General features: G+C 30.9%; 4 protein-coding genes across 4 annotated transcripts; 2 read left to right on the plus strand and 2 right to left on the minus strand.

Moving 5' to 3' along the window:
• Positions 1–437: 437 nt before the first annotated feature.
• Positions 438–5,347, minus strand: Tti1 (Telo2 interacting protein 1). The gene is made up of 13 exons (XM_011144005.3): positions 4,959–5,347; positions 4,391–4,527; positions 4,151–4,328; positions 3,855–4,032; positions 3,432–3,742; positions 3,129–3,340; positions 2,651–3,046; positions 2,336–2,575; positions 1,714–2,262; positions 1,315–1,618; positions 1,001–1,229; positions 789–923; positions 438–687 (listed from the first exon to the last, which is right to left on the minus strand). Exons 1-13 carry the CDS (start codon positions 5,147–5,149, stop codon positions 595–597), a joined length of 3,153 nt encoding a protein of 1,050 aa, XP_011142307.1. The 5' UTR covers positions 5,150–5,347; the 3' UTR covers positions 438–594.
• Positions 5,348–8,163: 2,816 nt separating this feature from the next.
• On the plus strand, positions 8,164–12,201 carry RASSF8 (ras association domain-containing protein 8). The gene is made up of 10 exons (XM_011144004.3): positions 8,164–8,547; positions 8,908–9,018; positions 9,108–9,407; positions 10,052–10,169; positions 10,417–10,655; positions 10,748–10,909; positions 10,983–11,099; positions 11,173–11,312; positions 11,458–11,765; positions 11,849–12,201. Exons 1-10 carry the CDS (start codon positions 8,476–8,478, stop codon positions 11,947–11,949), a joined length of 1,668 nt encoding a protein of 555 aa, XP_011142306.1. The 5' UTR covers positions 8,164–8,475; the 3' UTR covers positions 11,950–12,201.
• A 1,175-nt stretch (positions 12,202–13,376) lies between these two features.
• RfC38 (replication factor C subunit RfC38) lies at positions 13,377–15,290 on the plus strand. Its single transcript, XM_011144003.3, has 5 exons — positions 13,377–13,628; positions 13,769–13,906; positions 14,051–14,213; positions 14,383–14,701; positions 14,808–15,290. The coding sequence occupies exons 1-5, from the start codon at positions 13,542–13,544 to the stop codon at positions 15,163–15,165; spliced, it is 1,065 nt and encodes a 354-aa protein (XP_011142305.1). The 5' UTR covers positions 13,377–13,541; the 3' UTR covers positions 15,166–15,290.
• Positions 15,291–15,553: 263 nt separating this feature from the next.
• On the minus strand, positions 15,554–17,058 carry LOC105184891 (succinate dehydrogenase cytochrome b560 subunit, mitochondrial). The gene is made up of 5 exons (XM_011144002.3): positions 16,853–17,058; positions 16,716–16,772; positions 16,247–16,428; positions 15,940–16,082; positions 15,554–15,770 (listed from the first exon to the last, which is right to left on the minus strand). Exons 1-5 carry the CDS (start codon positions 16,870–16,872, stop codon positions 15,666–15,668), a joined length of 507 nt encoding a protein of 168 aa, XP_011142304.1. The 5' UTR covers positions 16,873–17,058; the 3' UTR covers positions 15,554–15,665.
• Between the last annotated feature and the right edge of the window lie 2,885 nt (positions 17,059–19,943).

Genomic DNA, 19,943 nt, shown 5'->3' on the forward strand with positions numbered 1-19,943 from the left:
GGCGGCGTGCGGCGAGACGTAGGTCCGGCGAGATAAAACAACGAATAGCAGCGCATTGTCTTTCTCCTCGCCGCGCACCGGCAACAGTTTCTGGATCAACTGAGCCGCGCTGCGGCCTAAGCAGCTGCAACGCTTCTCCAATTATCTATGTCGGCGCGCTCCCATTCCTCAGATTTCTGTCATTAATAACTCGATAATTATTGCGAATCTCGCAAAACGGTATAGGACTTTTATGTTTATTTTAACCCAATCTACCTTCACATTTCGGGTTGGCAACTTATAATCAACCACCCTGTATATAAATAAACATATAATGAATAAATTTTTTTTATATTTCTATATAATTTTATATCATCAATTTTTATATACATGCACATACAATAATCATCAATAATATATATGCATATATATGATTTTATACCATTTTAGTTATTTAATAAAGAATAATGCATAATTAACTTTAAATTGTTGTTTGAGAAACATAAGGAAAAGTATATTTTTCAATATTTTTCTTCTATTATGATGTCATTGTACGTTTATATACAAATCTTGTAAAATAACTTCTCCTATAAAGGTACCAATATATATATTTTTTTAACAAATGTTAGATGTTTTTTCTTCGATATAAGTAATAATTTCTTGTATATTTTTATAATATTCGTTTGACTTTGCAACGTTTGTTGGATTCTAGAAAATAAAATAACTTTACATGTCATCAAACATATCTATAAATTATAGATTGTAATAATTGCACAAATCATATAATAATAATAAAAAATAGTACATACCAGTATATCTTTGATATCAAATGTTACATCCGATACTATTTTCTCAACATTTGAATTCCAAATACTGAGGCATTTCACCCATACAATATCTCCATTATAATCAGCAATTTCCTTATATAATTGGACACAGGATGCCTGAGAATTTTTAGAATTATTAAATATTAATTATTCGTACATTTATGCGCGTATAACATATACTCATTCAACATTACTTGTAACGTAGGGTTTTGGCGTGCACTAAGATAAAATTGTGTATCACTTAATATTCTCCATAATTCTTGTTCACGTAGTCCTAAAAGTCGTGTAACCACTCCTAATGTGTACAATAACTCGTATTGCAATTTGTAGGTTTGCGTAAATTTATAGATATTTTTAGATCTTTTATTAATACTTTCCTTAGAAGATTCAATCAGAAATTTAGATACGGACGGCAGTACGTCTCTATAAGATTAATTGCGATATAACAGTGTCATTATTTGTTTATAATATAATATGTATCTTATTCTACTAAAGATGCATATTTTACCGTAGAGTTCTGTTTCTGATAAAATCATTGGATATGCTGGCAAGTACATGCAAAAGTTGCCAAGCACGATTGATCACGATAACATTTTTATCATTAAACCTATCAGTCAATGGATGCCACAGTTGATGCACAATAGGTAATAGCTCATCTTCCCATTCAACCAACATTATTAGACCAGTTTGAAGCGTTTGCATCGCCATTAATGATATTTGTACGTCATTCAATGGTAAAAAGTTTAAACAACTTTTCATGATCTTTATTATTATCTTTATGTGAGTGGGCAATTTTTTGTCTTCTTGCTTATCTATAAAAATATTACACATACAGGAGAAAAGAAAATAATAAATATGTACTTGAGAAAAATTCACATATAAAAATGGATGTAAATTTACTTTATACCTTCTTTGATATCAGTATGATCTTCGTTTGATTTATTTGATGGATCGATTTTTGATAGATCTGCATCCAATTCTGTTTCTTCTTCAATATTGTTTTCTAATTTCTTATCAATATTTTTAGCATTGTAGTATTCGAGCAAAGACTGAATAATCGTCTCAGAACAGTTATTTGTAATTTGTGTGTCTTTTTTTGTTACTTTCACATCTTCGCATTTCAATATCATTTTTATACACACGATAAATGCATAAAATATCCTTAAGAAGCAATAAATATTCTTTTGCTGAAAAGGATTACTTAATTGTCTGAGTGTATCTTCCACAATTCCCTGCAGATATGGTAAAAAATCTAAATCACTGTATTTCATAACAACTTCGACAACATCGAGTACTCCAGTATCAAGTTCCATTTGACGTAATTTTATTATAATGTGAAAAGAAAAATAATCTACGTTTGCACGTAATAGGTCACCGATTGTCTTATGTTGTTGCGATTTTGCGATAATTTCAAGAGTACGAATTCCTATATAACTGATCAAACTGTTTCCACTACCTAAAAAAATAATTTCTCTTGGTAAACAGAGAGATTGTGTAAGTAAATTTAAACTTTAGATCTTAAAACATACCTGCTCTTTCCATAATTAAATATAAAGTTTTTAAAAGATATGTATCATATTCACGTTGTAAATTATTTGCTATACAGTCTAGTCCTTCCATTAAAAGACAACAATGCACTATGTTACTCTGTGCTTGTGTCAAAGAAGTTACTTCTGTTACTTCTATGGGCAAATACCACATCTCCTCTGACGTGTAAAAATTTACAATTTCCTTATATAAATGTAAAGCAGACGAATTTTTGACAGAAACTGAAAATAATTGTAAAAAGTATTTAAAAGTTGATTTTCATAACGTAGTTTTGTAGATTTATGTTACTATATTACCTAAAATCCAATTAAGTAACAAACTCAATTCTTTTCTGTATGATGGTGCATCTGACATAAACTCGAGTATAGCATCAGCTAATACATTAAAATCTCCAAACTGTCCAAGTAGCTTGCATATATCAACAACTTTTTCTTTACATGAGTTATTTTTAATAAACTTAAATTGTTTCCATGAATCCGATCCATAAAAATATGCAGGGTCATCTAAATCTTTTACATTTATTGTCTGTAAAACAGATATTGCGTTGCAATCTATTTCCATAATATATACGAGAGCTAAAAGTAATTTTCTTATATGAGCTTGAGAGCTCAATACATGTGGCAAATTTTGCTCTCCAAGTAGTTTTAAATAACCAGCAAATTGATTCAAAGATGCTAATTGTTCATCATCACCTGAAAAATATGAGAGTAAAATATAAATATATAGTATATTTTAATCCCTATATTTTAATGATAAACAAGAAGAGGATCTTACTTGACCATCTAACAATTGTAGGCAATCTTGTAAGCAAACTGTAAAATTTTTCTTCCAATAAATTTATTAATCTCACATTATGATTCTTCATAAAGTTTTCATTTTTTATAGTATTCAATGTATCGTTTGCTTTTGTACTAACATCTATATGTTCATCTTCAGATAAAGAAATCAAATGATCTATTAATGCCATAATATTTGATTTCATATTTCTGCATAAAAAAATTTTTTCATTTATATTTATGTTACAACATATATGTCACAACAAAATATAAAGAAATATATAAGAGAAAAATACATTACCTGAAACAGTTTTTAAATATAAGACTAATACTTTCAACCAACTCTAATCTGATTTTGTAATGAGAATGACTTCTAACTTTTTCCAAGAGCTGTATACTACTACCAAGTTTAATAGCTGCAGTTTCAAACCAATTTTGGTTTCTTGTATCTTGTTTTAGATTTTCATCAAATATTCTAACATGTGATGAAGTACCCAACAAGTAAGTATTGTAATTATTATTTGTTTTCATGAGTTCTTCTACAGATAATATAATCTCTTCTTTATCGTGCATTATAAGAGATATAATTCTCCCCCATGCTCGAATTGCCATCTAAAATATTAATTTAATATAATAAATTAAATCTATCTCTTTCAATTAATTTGTTTTCTGTCAAAATATATTAAATGCAATTGTCAGTGTATATAAGAAATATATATGTTACCACTGTAACTTTATGATTCTGAATTTCTCCTTCTATTATTATCTCTTGCAATCCGCCAATAATACCAGGTAGAAATATCACAATAGTATCAGCTATTTGCTCTTGCAGAACAATATCTGATCTATCTATTTCATCATGTATATAACATAAAGTCATTATTGCATCTATTGCTGCTAGTCTAGCAACAGTTAGTTGAAATTAGCAGAAATATATATATATATATGTTTATATATAATATAAAAATATTATAAATTAATATATGTATATCATTTTTCATAATTTTTTTAAACATTTACCTTACAACAGATGATTTTTCAGTTTTTGCAATTGTTAAACATAATAATATTCCTTGACCAATAGTTGCTCTATTTTTCTTATCATAAAGCAACTCTATGACTTCAATAAAACTTTGACAGATAATGTCTTTGATACATAAAGCTACTAATTCCTTTAGTTCTTCATGAAATGTTATTACTATAAAATACAAATAAATAATGAAATTATATATAAGATATTCTATAATATTACCTACATACCTTTGTTTGTTTGACTTTTATCATAAATTTGAATCAGGACAGTTGTGTAAATATAATTAAAATTCTCTAAATTTTTAATTTTGTGTCTTTGTAATATAAGTCTCAGAATTCTTAGCAATTCTTCTTTTTTATCTTTGCTGTATAAAATATGACAAAAAATATATAAAAATCATCACAATAAATATATCATATCACAAATAAATATTAATGTATTCAATAGTAATCACTAGCAAACATTATAAGTACTGTAATCAATACATAACTAATTACATCTAACAAATTAGATATTAATAAATGGACACTAAAAAAACTAAAAAATGAAGTATACATATATAAAATATGATATATATGTGTATATATATACATATACATCAATTTCAAATTCTTCAACCTTTTTTTTTCTATCTTTCTTTTGATTTAAAATTTTTGTGTGATCAATTAATATCGATAAGACATACAAAAATTGAACAATTAGTTGATCAATGTAGTAATCAATGTTGATATATATATATGTACATATATTACATAACCTAATTCATCATATACAAACAGAATGTTTTAAAATTACCTTAAGTCCTTGATCTGTAAAGAGATGATAGTAGAACATAAACAATAATCCGACAGGTGTTGCACGGCTACGTTGGAGTTATTACTTATTATTTCCATAAATTTATATACATTGTCTTTCTTTGGATTTTCCATCAAATTATTACAACATGATTTTAATTTCAGGAAAGTTTCTATAGTAGATTTATCCATTTTGATATCAATATTAAAATATAACTTGTTCTTTATTAAGTACAATTTGCATATTCTTTATAAATTAACACTGGTATATAGAAGACATTCGAAAAAGCACGACATTGTTTGTACCACCAGAGAGAAGACGGAGAGGTATCATGGGCCGCTTTTAGCCGAGCCAAGTGCGAAGCGCTCTCTGTACAACCGTGTACATATACTAACGACACCAGTGTCCACGATTCTTTGGTCTGTTCTTTTTAGCTGCACTGCGGAACTAGTGCAATAAGTTAGAATGAGACAACTATATTTTTTTTCACTTTAACTTATTGTACCAGTTCAGTAGTGCAGCTAAAAAGAACAGACCACTTTACTAATTTTCTCCACCACGCACGCACACATAAGGTGCTTACGATAACGAGAGTGGAGCGAGTGAGATCTGGATCTGGAGAGAGCAGTACACACTTCCATCTACAACTATTATATTTCATGGCTGCTCCTAATCCTATTCCCTTGCTGTCTCATAGTGACAGGAGCGAGCAGGAGCCGATCGTCTTGTGTGTATACATAACAGAAAGCTAACGTATGGCATATATTTTATTTTTTATTGAAATAATTATATTTATATATCATATGAATTTATAAATTTATAATTTATTTTATATATTTTATTTTTTATTGAAAGAATTATATATTATATGCATTTATAAATTTACAAATTCATTTTATGTATTTTATTTTTTTTTAAATTTATTTTATATACATTGATTTACTATCTATTGATTACTGAAAATAAAGAAAATTATTCTGTCGAAGCATCGGATATTTGTTAGCTTTATGTTAATTAAAGAGGAATGTGTACGATTAGAAAATGTGTTAGCAACTAATTGTACAGAGTGTCAAAGTTGTGTGACATTGTTTTCGGAGAATAATTAAAAGTCATAGTAGCATTAAAGAGTGGAATTTCATTCCATACGAATTTTGTCTCGTTCTTATTAAATGTTAGATTATCCGCTGCGGACAATAACTCTTCTACTTTTCATCTAATATTCAATGATGATAAATAACATTTAATTGCATTCGTTTGGCTTTTTTTATTTCGAAAATAAAAAAATATATACCAGGATGAGATTTCACCCATGACAACATCAATGTGATTTTCTTTGATGCTTTTTTTAAAAGATCAGATATTGCGTCGACTCGCGGGATATTTATAATCGGAGTCTCGTCGCGTTAATTAACACCTTATCTAGATTAAAACCTTATTACTCATATTTCGTTAATTAATATTTGATGACTCGTAATTTCTGGGCCTGTCACTTTTCAAATTTTCGTGACTTCTAACTTCAAAACGTACGATCACAACTTGATGTGATTTGCTGGGATCATCCTTATTCCAAATATAGATTAACGTCTTATCACAAATAATTATCACAAATAATTATTAACTTATAATAGGTGACTTCATTTTCACATTGATTTCGGAAAAAAATAAAAAAATTGAATAAAAAGTTAAAAAATTAAATATAAAAATTATAAAAATGACCACCTCTATTAGCGTCATTTTGTGTTATTACTAGAAGTTTTCTGCGCGGTCTCGAAATATTTCTTCCCGAATTGCAAGCAGTGCGTTGCGTGAAAAATGAGAAGGCGAAGGGGCAAGATGCGAGAGATTTAGTTTAGCGATAAGATCTGCCGCTGAATCGCCTCGTGCTTCCTCCGCGCCGCGCACACGCTCATTGGTGCGACAAAAACGGAAAGCGATTGATCGTCTGTACTTGTCTAACTCACTATCTCTTGTAAAGAGAAGTAGAGTGAGCAAGAACTGTGCACGCTTTGTCGTTACCGTCAGGACGGATGTAGTGTATACACATTTTCTCAGAAGGCGCAACAGAATTTAGCCGAAAAAGCATCCCAGCGTAATCGGCCCGGTGGCCGCTTTCAGTTTCTCTCTGAAGCAGCCCATGTCCATAGATATAGGAATATAGAGACAGAGCATAAGCCCTTAAGATAGGCGAGGGGAGTTGTGCTGAAATGCGGGGGGCGACGATTGTAGCTATTGTAGACGAGCATTAAAGCTAAGACTCCATGCATGCGGTGAGCTGCGGCAAACGGTTGCGGTGACCAATCAGGAGGGAGGCGCAAGTCCGGTTGCGGCAAGCTCCGGCATGCGTCTGTCTCCTGATTGGTCACCGCAGCCGTTTGCCGGAGCTCACCGCATGCATGGAGTCTTAGCTTTAGCTTTAGGCTGTGCCTTAAGGCTCGTCTACAATAGCTGTAAGAGTAAAGGCTCGTCTACAATAGCTGTAAGAGTAAGGCTGTAAGGCTGCAACGTAAGCTGTCAGCGAATGAAAATATTTCATTTCGTGTCTTGCAACCTTACAGCCTTACTCTTACAGCTAATGTAGACGAGCCTTTAGGCTGTAAAGGACCATCTACAATGGCTGCAAGAATAAGGCCTGGTCTACAATAGGTGTTGTAAGCTGTAAGCCGTAAGAACTGACCAATTATAGCCGATTATTTTTGTAATAATCGACTATTGGTCTGTTCTTTTCAGCTGCACTACTGAACTGGTGCAATAAGTTAAAGTGAGAAAAAATATAGTTGTCTCATTCTAACTTATTGCACTAGTTCCGCAGTGCAGCTGAAAAGAACAGACCATATGATTCGCCAATTCTTACGGCTTACAACGTACGACACGTATTATAGATCAGGCCTAAGGTTGTAAGCGTGAGCAGTAAGAAACCATACACACACAACTTCATACACATCTATGTATGTATCAAATACTTATACACGTCATAACCACCAATTAGATTTAGGCACAGTTTACCTCGTCGCACCGTCCCGCAATGGTTATCACCCCGCAACTCTATGCTCTGTCCCTATATTCCTATGTCTATGCCCATGACACCTCTCCTTCTTCTCTCTGATGGTACTATCAAAGCATTTCGGGACTCAGCCTATATCATCGGTAATGTCGATTTAATTTTTACCGACATGCTATTATAGCATTGCTTTATCGACATTTTTTGGTTTCTTCTAAGTGGTAGCGCAGATTCGTCGGAGTTCGCCAGCCGCTCCGATATCCCCTCAAAAAGAGAGAGTAATTTAAACCTGTTAGTGAAGAACAAATATTAAGTTTATTGCTGCGGTAGCTTTTGTAGTGGCAACTGAATGCAATTGGATATATGACAAGTAATACAAGCATCGTGCAATACTTTATTTTATTAGATTATATGTACAAAGATTTCAATAGCATCATATAGAGATAAACGACAGACCATGGCTTTCAATAAAAGCTGACTTTACGATACAAAGAATTAAGCTCGAAATTTTGTAACGTAATGGAGTTAAAAGTGTGGGTAGAAGGAATACAACGTATCGTATGCGGCGTTAGAGAAGATTCTACTTGTCAGGTATATATTTATTAATCAAGATAATATTATGTGTTATTTGTTTATACCAACTTATGTAATGCTATTGTGTTATTATTTGTTCATATCGGTTTGTGTAATGCACAATAGCAAATAAAATATGTAATTTGTGATACATGCCATTAAATACCATGTATTTAAAGAAAAATATAAATTATTAGCTTATTTCATTCTAACTTCTAGTGCTTGATATATATTTCATTATTCAAAATATATCTAAATATTGTCATATGAACTTTATAAATAATATATCCTTATTGCATGCAATTACTTTATCCTATTTCCTGAAACCACTCAGATTTACTTCCAAAAGTTATTGGTATGATGAATGTTTTATTGTAGGATGTAGTGTTAGCAATTGCTAATGCTACAGCCCAAACAGGTAGATTTATTTTGGTGGAACGTTGGAGAACAAATGAACGTTTGTTAGCTCCTTATGAAAAGCCTCTTAAGGTCAGATATATCTTATATATATGTCATGAAACTGTTTTATATTATTAATTGAACATATAGTTTTATATAATTGATAACATATTGTTTAGATTTTGATGAAATGGGGTGAATATTCCTCTGAAGTACAATTAATTCTGAGAAAATCAGAAAATAAATCAAATGCTTTACCATCTCGTTTAACATATGTACCACGTGCTAATGGACTACCAGTGTCATTGTCTGAACATGGAACAAGTTCTACTGGTATTCAAAATGATACCAAAAATATGCCGATCTCACAAAGTTCAGATTTTGATGATACGCAAGGAGGATTGGAAAGAAATAGAGATACTAGGAAATCACTCACATTTAGTGGATTCCATGGAGCTATCACAGAAGGCAATAGCGAGGTAAATTTTTAGTGTTGATAAATACTATTTCTGTCCTCTCTCTCTCTCTCTCTCTCTCTCTCTCTCTCTCTCTCTCTCTCTCTCTCTCTCTCTGTCTCTGTCTCTGTCTCTCTCTCTCTCTCTCTCTGTCTCTCTCTCTCTCTGTCTCTCTCTCTCTCTGTCTCTCTCTCTCTCTGTCTCTGTCTCTGTCTCTGTCTCTGTCTCTGTCTCTGTCTCTGTCTCTGTCTCTCTCTCTCTCTCTGTCTCTGTCTCTCTCTCTCTCTCTGTCTCTCTCTCTCTCTCTCTGTCTCTCTCTCTCTCTCTCTCTCTCTCTCTCTCTCTCTCTCTCTCTCTCTCTCTCTCTCTCTCTCTCTCTCTCTCTCTCTCTCTCTCTCTCTCTCTCTCTCTCTCTCTCTCTCTCTCTCTCTCTCCCTCTCCCTCTCCCTCTCTCTCTCTCTCTCTCTCTCTCTCCCTCTCTCTCTCTCCCTCTGTCTCTCTCTCTCTCTGTCTCTCTCTCTCTGTCTCTCTCTCTCTGTCTCTCTCTCTCTGTCTCTCTCTCTCTGTCTCTCTCTCTCTCTGTCTCTCTCTCTCTCTGTCTCTCTCTGTCTCTCTCTGTCTCTCTCTCTCTCTCTCTCTACTTTGGGTAAATATAAGTATTATTTTAGATTCAAATGGAAAATGTGGCTGTTGTACAACCCACACTACATTTAAAAAGTAAGGACTTAAATATACGGAAAAATATACAAAAACCTGCTCAATCACCTACACGAGGAGCTAATGAAAGTCAGTTATCTTTTTTATTGAAATTTTTTTGAAATAAAAATTTCAATGGTATTTAACTCTTTAACTGCCGAGATATTAAATGACCAGTATGACCCTCTTTGCTGAGTTGAGTTTGAGTTATTTTAAAATCGTAGCAAGGCTGCCATTTTTTTCCACACTCGAGTTATCTCGACCGTAGCAGTTAAAGGGTTAAATATGCTAACATATTTCTTATTGTTTTTAATTAATTATTTTACTTTTTCTTCAGTTGTCACACATTTGTCACAGAAAAAGGTACGTGAGGTTCCACCTTACAGAGAGCCTCCAGGCCCTGCTTCACCACCATTGCGAACTTTGCCACCTTATCGAGATCCACCGCCACCCAATTTAAATAGCCCTGGAAGATCACAATTTGTGCCTAGTATCAATAGCGGAAATTCTCATATTCATAAAGATGATCAGGCATCTTCTAGTAATTCCATAAAATTAAAAAGGAACCTCATTCAGGTTTCTAGTTGCTATTAATATGTTTATTATTACGTTTCATCACACAATTCATGCAGAATTGTAACATATATATTGTAATATATCTTTTACAGGAATTCCAAGAAACTAAAGTACCTACACAATCTGTCAATCCACTGCCTGCCACAGCACAAAATATGGCAACTGTTGCTTATACTCAACGGTATGTTGAACTTATAAAACTAGTCAATAAACAACGGGACACTATTAGTGCTCAGCAAGCTGATATTTCAAAAGTAAGATATATATTGGAATTATGAATTATATAACAGTCAAATTTTATCATATTTATATGTTTATTTTTATTAGTTTGATGCAGAAATATCATATTGGGAATCAAAGAATAGGGAACAGATACATCAAATGGATTTTATTTCCCAGGAAGTCAGTCGTATTGAGTCCAATGGTCGTATTATTGAAGAGCAGGTACAGTATTTGTTTATCTATATGTTTTTAATTATTATATATAATATTTATTTTAATATTTTCTTACAATTAGCTTAAAGAATTAGCTCATGTAGAAGAAGAGAGTGAAATAGTTAGACAACAAGAAAAAACACTGAAGTCGGAAATAACATTGCTCAGATCAAAATTGGCCAATTGTGAGACAGAATTGCTTCAATGTAAAAATAAGATCAGGTAAAGCTAGATCATCACAATGGATTCTAAGTATACAATTTCAGAAATAATATTGTGATACAAGATTTATATCTAGATATAGGTTATGAAAAACAATATAACAAGTAAATTATAAAAAAATACATAATAATAACTATAATTACAGATTAGTTATGGAAGAACTTGCAATGGAGCAACATAATATAAGTCGTGAAACGGATGAACGACAAATTATAGAGCGAAAAATAATTAGTGAAGTGGAGCACTTGCAAAACGAGGTAGAACAGGCTAAACGTGCAACCGAGTTAGCTTCACAGTGTGCGGAATCTCTAAAATTAGAGGTGGTTAATTTAGAATCAGCTATTGTTGAGAAGAAATTACAAGTTGAAAGATTGGTAGCTGACATGAAGGAGGCAAATCTGCAAAGTTTGGCCATTGCATGTTCAGATGAGCAAGTCAAATCTTTATTAGAAGGCATTTATCTTTATACATATTTCACAAGTTATGAAGTTTATATATATAATTATCTAATAAGTTAATAATTGTTTAATTGATAGGAGCCCATAAACCTGGAAGTACCCGTAAGATGATAGGATCACCAAGACAATTGGAAACTGCAGTACCCACAAGTAAAAATCCACATGGTGTGTGGGTATAAACTGGAGAAAACACAATATATCTGCCACAATGCTCCCTTAAGTAAGAAATATATATATCAAAAAATCGTACACATATATAATATATAGAAGCATTTTTATGTTTATATAATTTTATAGTACTTAAACCGATCGATTTTTTCATGTGTTTTTACATCTTTACTGCAACAAAATTAATTGGTATTATTATTATACATATCATATTGACAAGATTTTTAACTTAATATTATAATGTATGGCCCCATTTTTAGTTACAACATATTTGATTAAGATATTTATAATCAGAACTATAAATTGTTATATATATCAAACTTATAAATTGTTATGATATTTGAGGTTTTTGCGATATAGAGAAAATTGTTATACATATACAACAAAATTATGTTTTTAGAAATTATATTTAATATTTAATATATTATATAAGGAATTATATACATATATATGTATGTATGTATATATATATATTCAATTGCATGCTAATTTATTAAAAAAAGTTATTTTAAATTTAAATATTACATGCATTTGATAACAAATAATATTATCTTTCCATGTTCAAGCTAGTATGTTAGATATTTAGGCGCTAATTTTAGTTTAGTTTTAAAAATTGATCTTGAAAACCAAGATTAAAATATCAAAATTGCATTTACTAGTATTGTCAATAGCTATTTTTATATTAGCTATAATATCAAGACTCAAGAGATATCTTGCCATAATAGATTTAATATTTACTTATAATGTACTTAAGTTAGATTTTAATTACAAATATTAATATAGATGTTAGTAATGATATGTTGATCTATGTTTAATAATAGAATCGTTGTATGATATTTTTATTATATTTCATATATATTGCAAATATACATATAATTTTTTACATATAAATTCCACATACACATATAATAAAGATACTTGATATTTTAATCAGATATTTTAATAAAACAAGACATAAATAGTATAATTATACGAAAATTGTTAATTTGACTTATCTTTAATTTAAGAATGTATAAAAGAGTATTTTACATGATATCTGTACAATTTATACACATTCCTTAGCAATATTGTCCCAGCAAATATCAACATGTTTTAGATTTATTCTTAACTATTTGTTTAGGTAAAATAAATGTTTATCACATAGTATACTTTTATGTTTTATTATAATTTTCATATACCTAATTTTTTATTTCATTACATTTCATGTTATGCCTCATTATAATTTTCATTTTATTTATATATTTTATATTTGAAATATATATATATATATATGCAAGTTTAAAAGTATGCGGGGAAGAAATAATAAAGTGTTACAAAAGACCGGTATTCGTTCCCGCGCTATTTGAAGCTTTTTGGTTAGGTCGTACTTTAGAATATGGTGATGAAGCCAATATATAAAGCAATTCACAATTTTCTTGTGCGTTATATTTGAATAAATTGTATATTAATCAACATCAATTTATGTTGAATGCTGTTTTTATTATGATTTTGCATATAGACGAAATATTTTTGAAGTAGATGACGATTGAAGAGTATATTATCGCTTTCGAGCACAGTACAGTTTCACTAAAAACGTCATTTGTGAATATTCTTGGATATCAAAATGAGTTTGTGGGTTGATAAGTATCGTCCTACGACACTTGCTAAATTAGATTATCATCTCGAACAAGCGGAGGACTTGAAAAATATGGTAATTATAAAATATACTAAAGTACTATTTCATAAATAAGGTTAACCGGCTTTATAAGCTTTTATAAAATCACAATATTATATTTTAAAATTAATTGAAATAATCATAACATTTCATTATTATTTTTATTTAAAATATAGGTTCAAAAGCGAGACTTTCCGCATTTATTAGTGCATGGACCACCAGGTGCAGGAAAGAAAACTCGTATATTATGTATTTTAAAAGAACTTTATGGAAATGCAGCTGAGAGATTAAAAACAGAAAACATGCAGTTTGAGGTTTGATATGTCTTAGTTTTATTTTACAAAATATTACTAATTTAAAATCTAAAGACTTTTTTATTGATAGTTGTAAATGTACACTATTGTGTATAAAATATAAATGAATAATTCGTTGATATTATATATAACGTATATTTTTAGACAGCTTCTAAAAAAAAGTTAGAGATATTAACAATAAGCAGTAATTACCATATTGAAGTAAATCCCAGTGATGCAGGAATACATGACAGAATTGTTGTTATGGAGTTAATAAAAGCAACCGCACAAACACATCATATAGATATAGGTCAAACAGAATTTAAAGGTATAAAAAAGACTCATATATATGTTTTTATCTTAACATCTAAAAAATAACTGATAAAAAATTAGCTAAGGATTAAAATTGTTTCTTTGAAATTTTTTAAAATTATATTTCTGGAATAAAATATTGCAAATTAGTAATTATAAATAATATTGTTGATTTATGTAAATAGTGGTATTGCTGTCAAATGTGGATCAACTTACTAGGGATGCGCAGCACGCACTTCGTAGAACAATGGAAAAATACATTAGTACATGTAGATTGATTCTTTGTGCTAACTCAACATCACGAGTTCTACCTGCGATTCGATCGCGATGTGTACGAATTCGAGTACCCGCACCAACAGCTTCCGAAATAAAAAATATCTTACATTCCATTTGTAGACGTGAGGGACTTAGCTTGCCTGACGAATTGGCTAATCGGATAATCGAGGCTAGCGATAGAAATCTCAGACGAGCAATATTAATGCTTGAAGCTTCCAAAGTTGAGCAGTAAGTAATGATAAATGCATATTTATGAAAAAATAGATTAAAGATAATGAATTTGTTACATCTTCATTATTCTTCTTTATGGTTTTTCAAAGTATTTTGTTTTTAGGTATCCATTCACCACTAATCAAAAGATAACAGAGCCAGATTGGCAAGTATATATACGAAATACAGCTACTAAGATGATATCTGAACAATCTCCCAAAGTACTTCTGGAAATTCGTAATAGATTTTATGATTTATTAACACGTGCTATACCGTGCGATCTAATATTCAGAGGACTGTTACAAGAATGTGTAAAGAAATGCGATGATCAGTTGAAAAGAGAAATTATTGATATTGCATCAGAATACCAACATAGAATGATACGTGGTTCAAAACCCATCTTCCATTTAGAAGCTTTTGCTGCACGATTTATGGCGATTTATAAAAAGTATATCGACTCATCCCTAGAAGGTTTTATGTAAAGTTTGTAACTTTTTATATTTGTACTTTTTATGTAATAGTTATACTATATAACGATATAGTATTATAGAATACAGTAAATTTTTTCAATATCTATTTTGAAATGTTGGAATATTATAAAGACCATAGAAAAGTGTTTAATAATATACAATTCTTATATTTTAAGTACAAATAATTCTAATATTAATTTCTAATTTCTATAATAATGTTTAAATATCAAATTTTCCCTTCTGTATAGCTGGTATGAAAACATCTTTATTTTATGTTAAAACTATAAAATATCTTATTTATAAATATAATCAAGTCTAAACTGTAATATTCATTCAGTTTTAAATTGAAATGGATTATTAATAAAGAAATTAAATTTATGCATTGAATACATACAAGTTTTATTAAATTATTTTATCCACAATAGTTAAAGTAGTATTAATAATACAAGTTTGGAGCAATCTGCTAATACAACTAATTTAAAAAAAAATTTTCTGGTTCATGAGAATAACTTTTACATTGCTGCAAGTACAAGTGCAGAGATGGCTGCTAATGCAGATACTACATATCCAGTGCTATATACTTCTTTGATTTTAAGAAACATCCCTAAATCCCAAGCCTGTAAATTCAAAAAAATATATATGACATACAATTGGCACACAGAATTTAAAAGATAAAGTTATAAAAAAGTTTTCTTTTACGTTGATAAATTATGACAAATTATTTATATTTTTTGTTGTAATTATTTCTACTTATGTTTATTACAATAATATAAAATTCACACATACCAAATGACGTATTCCATTTAATATATGAAAGGTAATAGGCAGAGCTAACAATGTCTTGCCAACGAACAATATGAGTGAGGGTATATATAAATCGTTCAATATTTCTATAGCACAGGGAATACCACCTGGTATACACAGTGTACCTGAAATAGGATAACATAGTTATTGAAATATTCTATTTTATCGCACATTTATATTACATATATTATTTTAACCAAAAAAATATTACTAAGTATATTTTTAAATGCAATGGTCAACCTATTATCTAATTTATTTGATAAATATTGAATAGTATCATGTATTTTACCTAAACCAAGGAACATTGCATAAGAAGATAATATTATGCCAGTAGTTCGATGTGTTATTGAGAGCATTGCTGGCAATGGGAATTCATAGATTGTCAGATGTGGTGACATTGGTCTTTTCAAACGCATATTTCTCTCATCATGGGTTTCACAGACTACGCGTGAAAGATTTGTCATTTTTGTGCTAAAAAAGCAGAAAAAAGCAACTTTCTGTCACATTTTTAGTTATATATATATATATATATATATATATATATATGACTGAATATATTCTTAAATATAAAAGTTTCTATATAAATAGCGGTACAGTTAGTGTACATAGCTTGAGAATTTTCATGTTCCTTTTGCATTAATTATCATTATATTTAAGAAAACATGTTTGATATAATACACAATAATTAATAAATTACAAAAACATTCTTTTAATTTGACAATTACATAAAGTTGAGGTTATATTATATAATATTTTACCTAGATGTATATAGGCCTCGAAAAAGTCGAAAATCAACATTGCGTCGGCAAAGAAACCTAAAAAATACAAAAATATCTTTATTTTTCCATCTAAATAATAAGTAAACTCATAGTAAGGATCACATTTTATAATGTACCTCGTATAAAGCAACGCCATATTTGCAAATACTCTGTACTTTCGGCAGATGATAAGCAAGGTATTAGAGATGAGTTTTAGAGAGAAAGTGAAAATGATCACAGATATTTTTAAATTGTAGCACCAATAATAGAATATTCAATAGGATTACAATAATGAGTAATATGTATTTATTGAATATGCGTCATAGACAATTTTTGTTAATAAATGAATAACGTGTAATATGGACAACATGGAAAAGTTATTAGGGAATTTTTGCAATACCGTCTCTCAGGTACGGTAAACGTAAATCGTGAACGTTACTCGCTCAGAAATAACGCAATATTCGCGACCAATAGTATTCACGATTTACGTTTACCGTGGCTGCGTTCCGATATTCACTGCCAGTACTGAAAATACATAGTTTGCATCACGTATACTATAGATTTTTAGTGCTGACAGTGAATATCGGAACGCAGCCCGTATCTGATTGACAGTATTGCAAAAATTCCCTAGTCTGTATTTCCCGCGATTTTAACTTTTCGAAAATGATTTTTGCACATGAATTATTTCCGCGAATAGTATTGAATAAATGTTTTGCACGTTTATTAAAACAAAATCGTTATTGAAGTCAAAATATCAAAACAGTTTTTGAAGATTAATATCTTGTATAATAGGCCAATCGAGGATTTCGAGAGAAGTATCGCACATTCGTGCGTATCGAGATACTTCGAGATTTCAATTGTTGCGATGTTCGGTCTTTAAAGGCTCGTCTACAATAGCTGTAAGAGTAAGGCTGTAAGGCTGTAACGTATGCTGTCAGCGAATGAAAATATTTCATTTCGTGCCTTGCAACCTTATAGCCTTACTCTTACAGCTAATGTAGACGAGCCTTTACGAAGAAAGCATCCTGGGCGCGTAGTACGGATTCGGTAAGTTGCTCTGTCTTTTTAATAATTTTGACTATCCAGAAACGATTTTGCACGCGTATTTTTGTCGAGAGTGTCAAAAGTCTGTCTCTTGTGTTCGTCGCAATAAAATATTGTTGAACAATTGTCACAATCAAATAAGACAGATTATCGGGAATAACCTAACCAAGTAACGTAATGTTCGTTGCATCAACGATGGCACAAAGTTCATTTTTCATTCAACCTGCTGTGCTTTATTTATTCAACTCGCCGAATAACTTTCACGTGTGTGTTATCATTGGAAATGTCGAATGCAAATTTCGTATGTTTATTATAGCAGAATGTCGTTTAATAAGATTTGGCGCGATGAATATCTCCAGAGAGGAACGTGAGAGCGGCCAACACGGTGTTTTCGACGACACCGATTTTTCGCACTGGGAAAGGCCATCTGCATCCATTTTGAGAGGGGAATTACGAGGCTACATCCACATTCAGATTTCGGCGGTAAAACCTGTATGTGGTGGCAGTCCGTGCTACATCCATTTTTAGGCGGTTTATGTCCGTGCTACAACCATAATAGCATATTTGACAAGCACGGTCTCGCACATTGTTACGCGTTTATAACATGAATTAACATGTTAACATATGCAAAAAAAAAAGAATTGACATTGTGTATGATTAATATCATGAAGATCATACGAAGTGTCCGGTAATTAGCTGCCAACCCGAAGTGTGAGGGTAGATTGGGTTGAGACAAACATAAAAGTCCCATACCATTTTGCGAGATTCGCAATAATTATCGAGTTATTAATGACAGAAATCTGAGGAGTAAAAACGCGTCGACATAGATGATTCGAAAAGCGTTGCAGTTGCTCAGGGCAGCGATCATGAATCTTTTCCCTAGCGTGAACTAATAAAAAGTGAAAGACTTCTGTGAATCAGTGAAAAATGAAAAATTTTATATGAATTTGTGAAAATCGAAACATTTCACATGACAATTGAGTCGTTCAACATGGCAGTTGCGCGTTCTGGATAATTCAATGAATACCAAAGAAATCAAATTGATCAAAATAATAATGTCCGTGTAGTCCGAAGGATATTACGTGACACGCAAAATCCGTTTGATATAATATCCAAAGAAAATATTTCAAAATATGTATGTACAGGTAATATAAACCTTATGCACCGACGAGATATACTACACAGACTGATGACCTTACGGGATTTAGCGTACCAGAGAAATTTCCCTGGTGAGGCACTCGGGTGAAAGAGACCGTCTCGCATTTAGCGCAGTAAAATTTAATGGAAACTAATACTTTTCAATCCTTTTCTGTTGGATCAAAAAGATTCAGAAATCAGACATATTCAAAATGTCAATACTTTTTAATACGTTTCAATTCGACATTTTATACAGAAAAGTAGGACGAAGGGAATGGGATGCGGGCAACGATACATCATGCGTCCCCAGACGTGTCAAATCGTTTATTATAGAGGAGACTTTGATACGGCAACATGTATTCGAATATTTAATCGTCCCATGGACCACTTATATATAATAAAAAAAAAATTAACGCGGATAAATGAACGATTCGTATCAATTTTTCCTTTTCTTATAGAGCAATGAAAGAATAAATCAATATCGAAAATCGAATACCGATTAATACCATAAATCAGTGTCAGAAAATTGTCCAAGGGCAATGACAATTTGTTCTCATTTTTCAGGTATTTACCCCTCTAATCTCATTCAACAAATTAACTCGGATAAACGAACGATTCGTATCAATTTTTTTTGTTTTGTAAAATAATGAAAAAATAAATCAATACCGAAAATCAAAGACCGTTCAATATCTAATTTTTTCATCAAATTAACGCGGATAAATGAACGATTCGTATCAATTTTTCCTTTTCTTATAGAGCAATGAAAGAGTAAATCAATATCGAAAATCGAATACCGATTAATACCATAAATCAGTATCAGAAAATTGTCCAAGTGCAATGACAATTTGTTCTCATTTTTCAGGTACTTACCCCTCTAATCTCATTCAACAAATTAACTCGGATAAACGACCGATTCGTATAAATTTTTATTGTTTTGTAAAACAATGAAAAAATAAATCAATACCGAAAATCAAAGACCGTTCAATATCTAATTTTTTCATCAAATTAACGCGGATAAATGAACAATTTGTATCAAGCTTTTTTTCT

Source organism: Harpegnathos saltator, unplaced genomic scaffold, assembly GCF_003227715.2.
Source record: "Harpegnathos saltator strain DR-91 unplaced genomic scaffold, Hsal_v8.6 scaffold51, whole genome shotgun sequence".
Classification (NCBI taxonomy): Eukaryota; Metazoa; Arthropoda; class Insecta; order Hymenoptera; family Formicidae; genus Harpegnathos; species Harpegnathos saltator.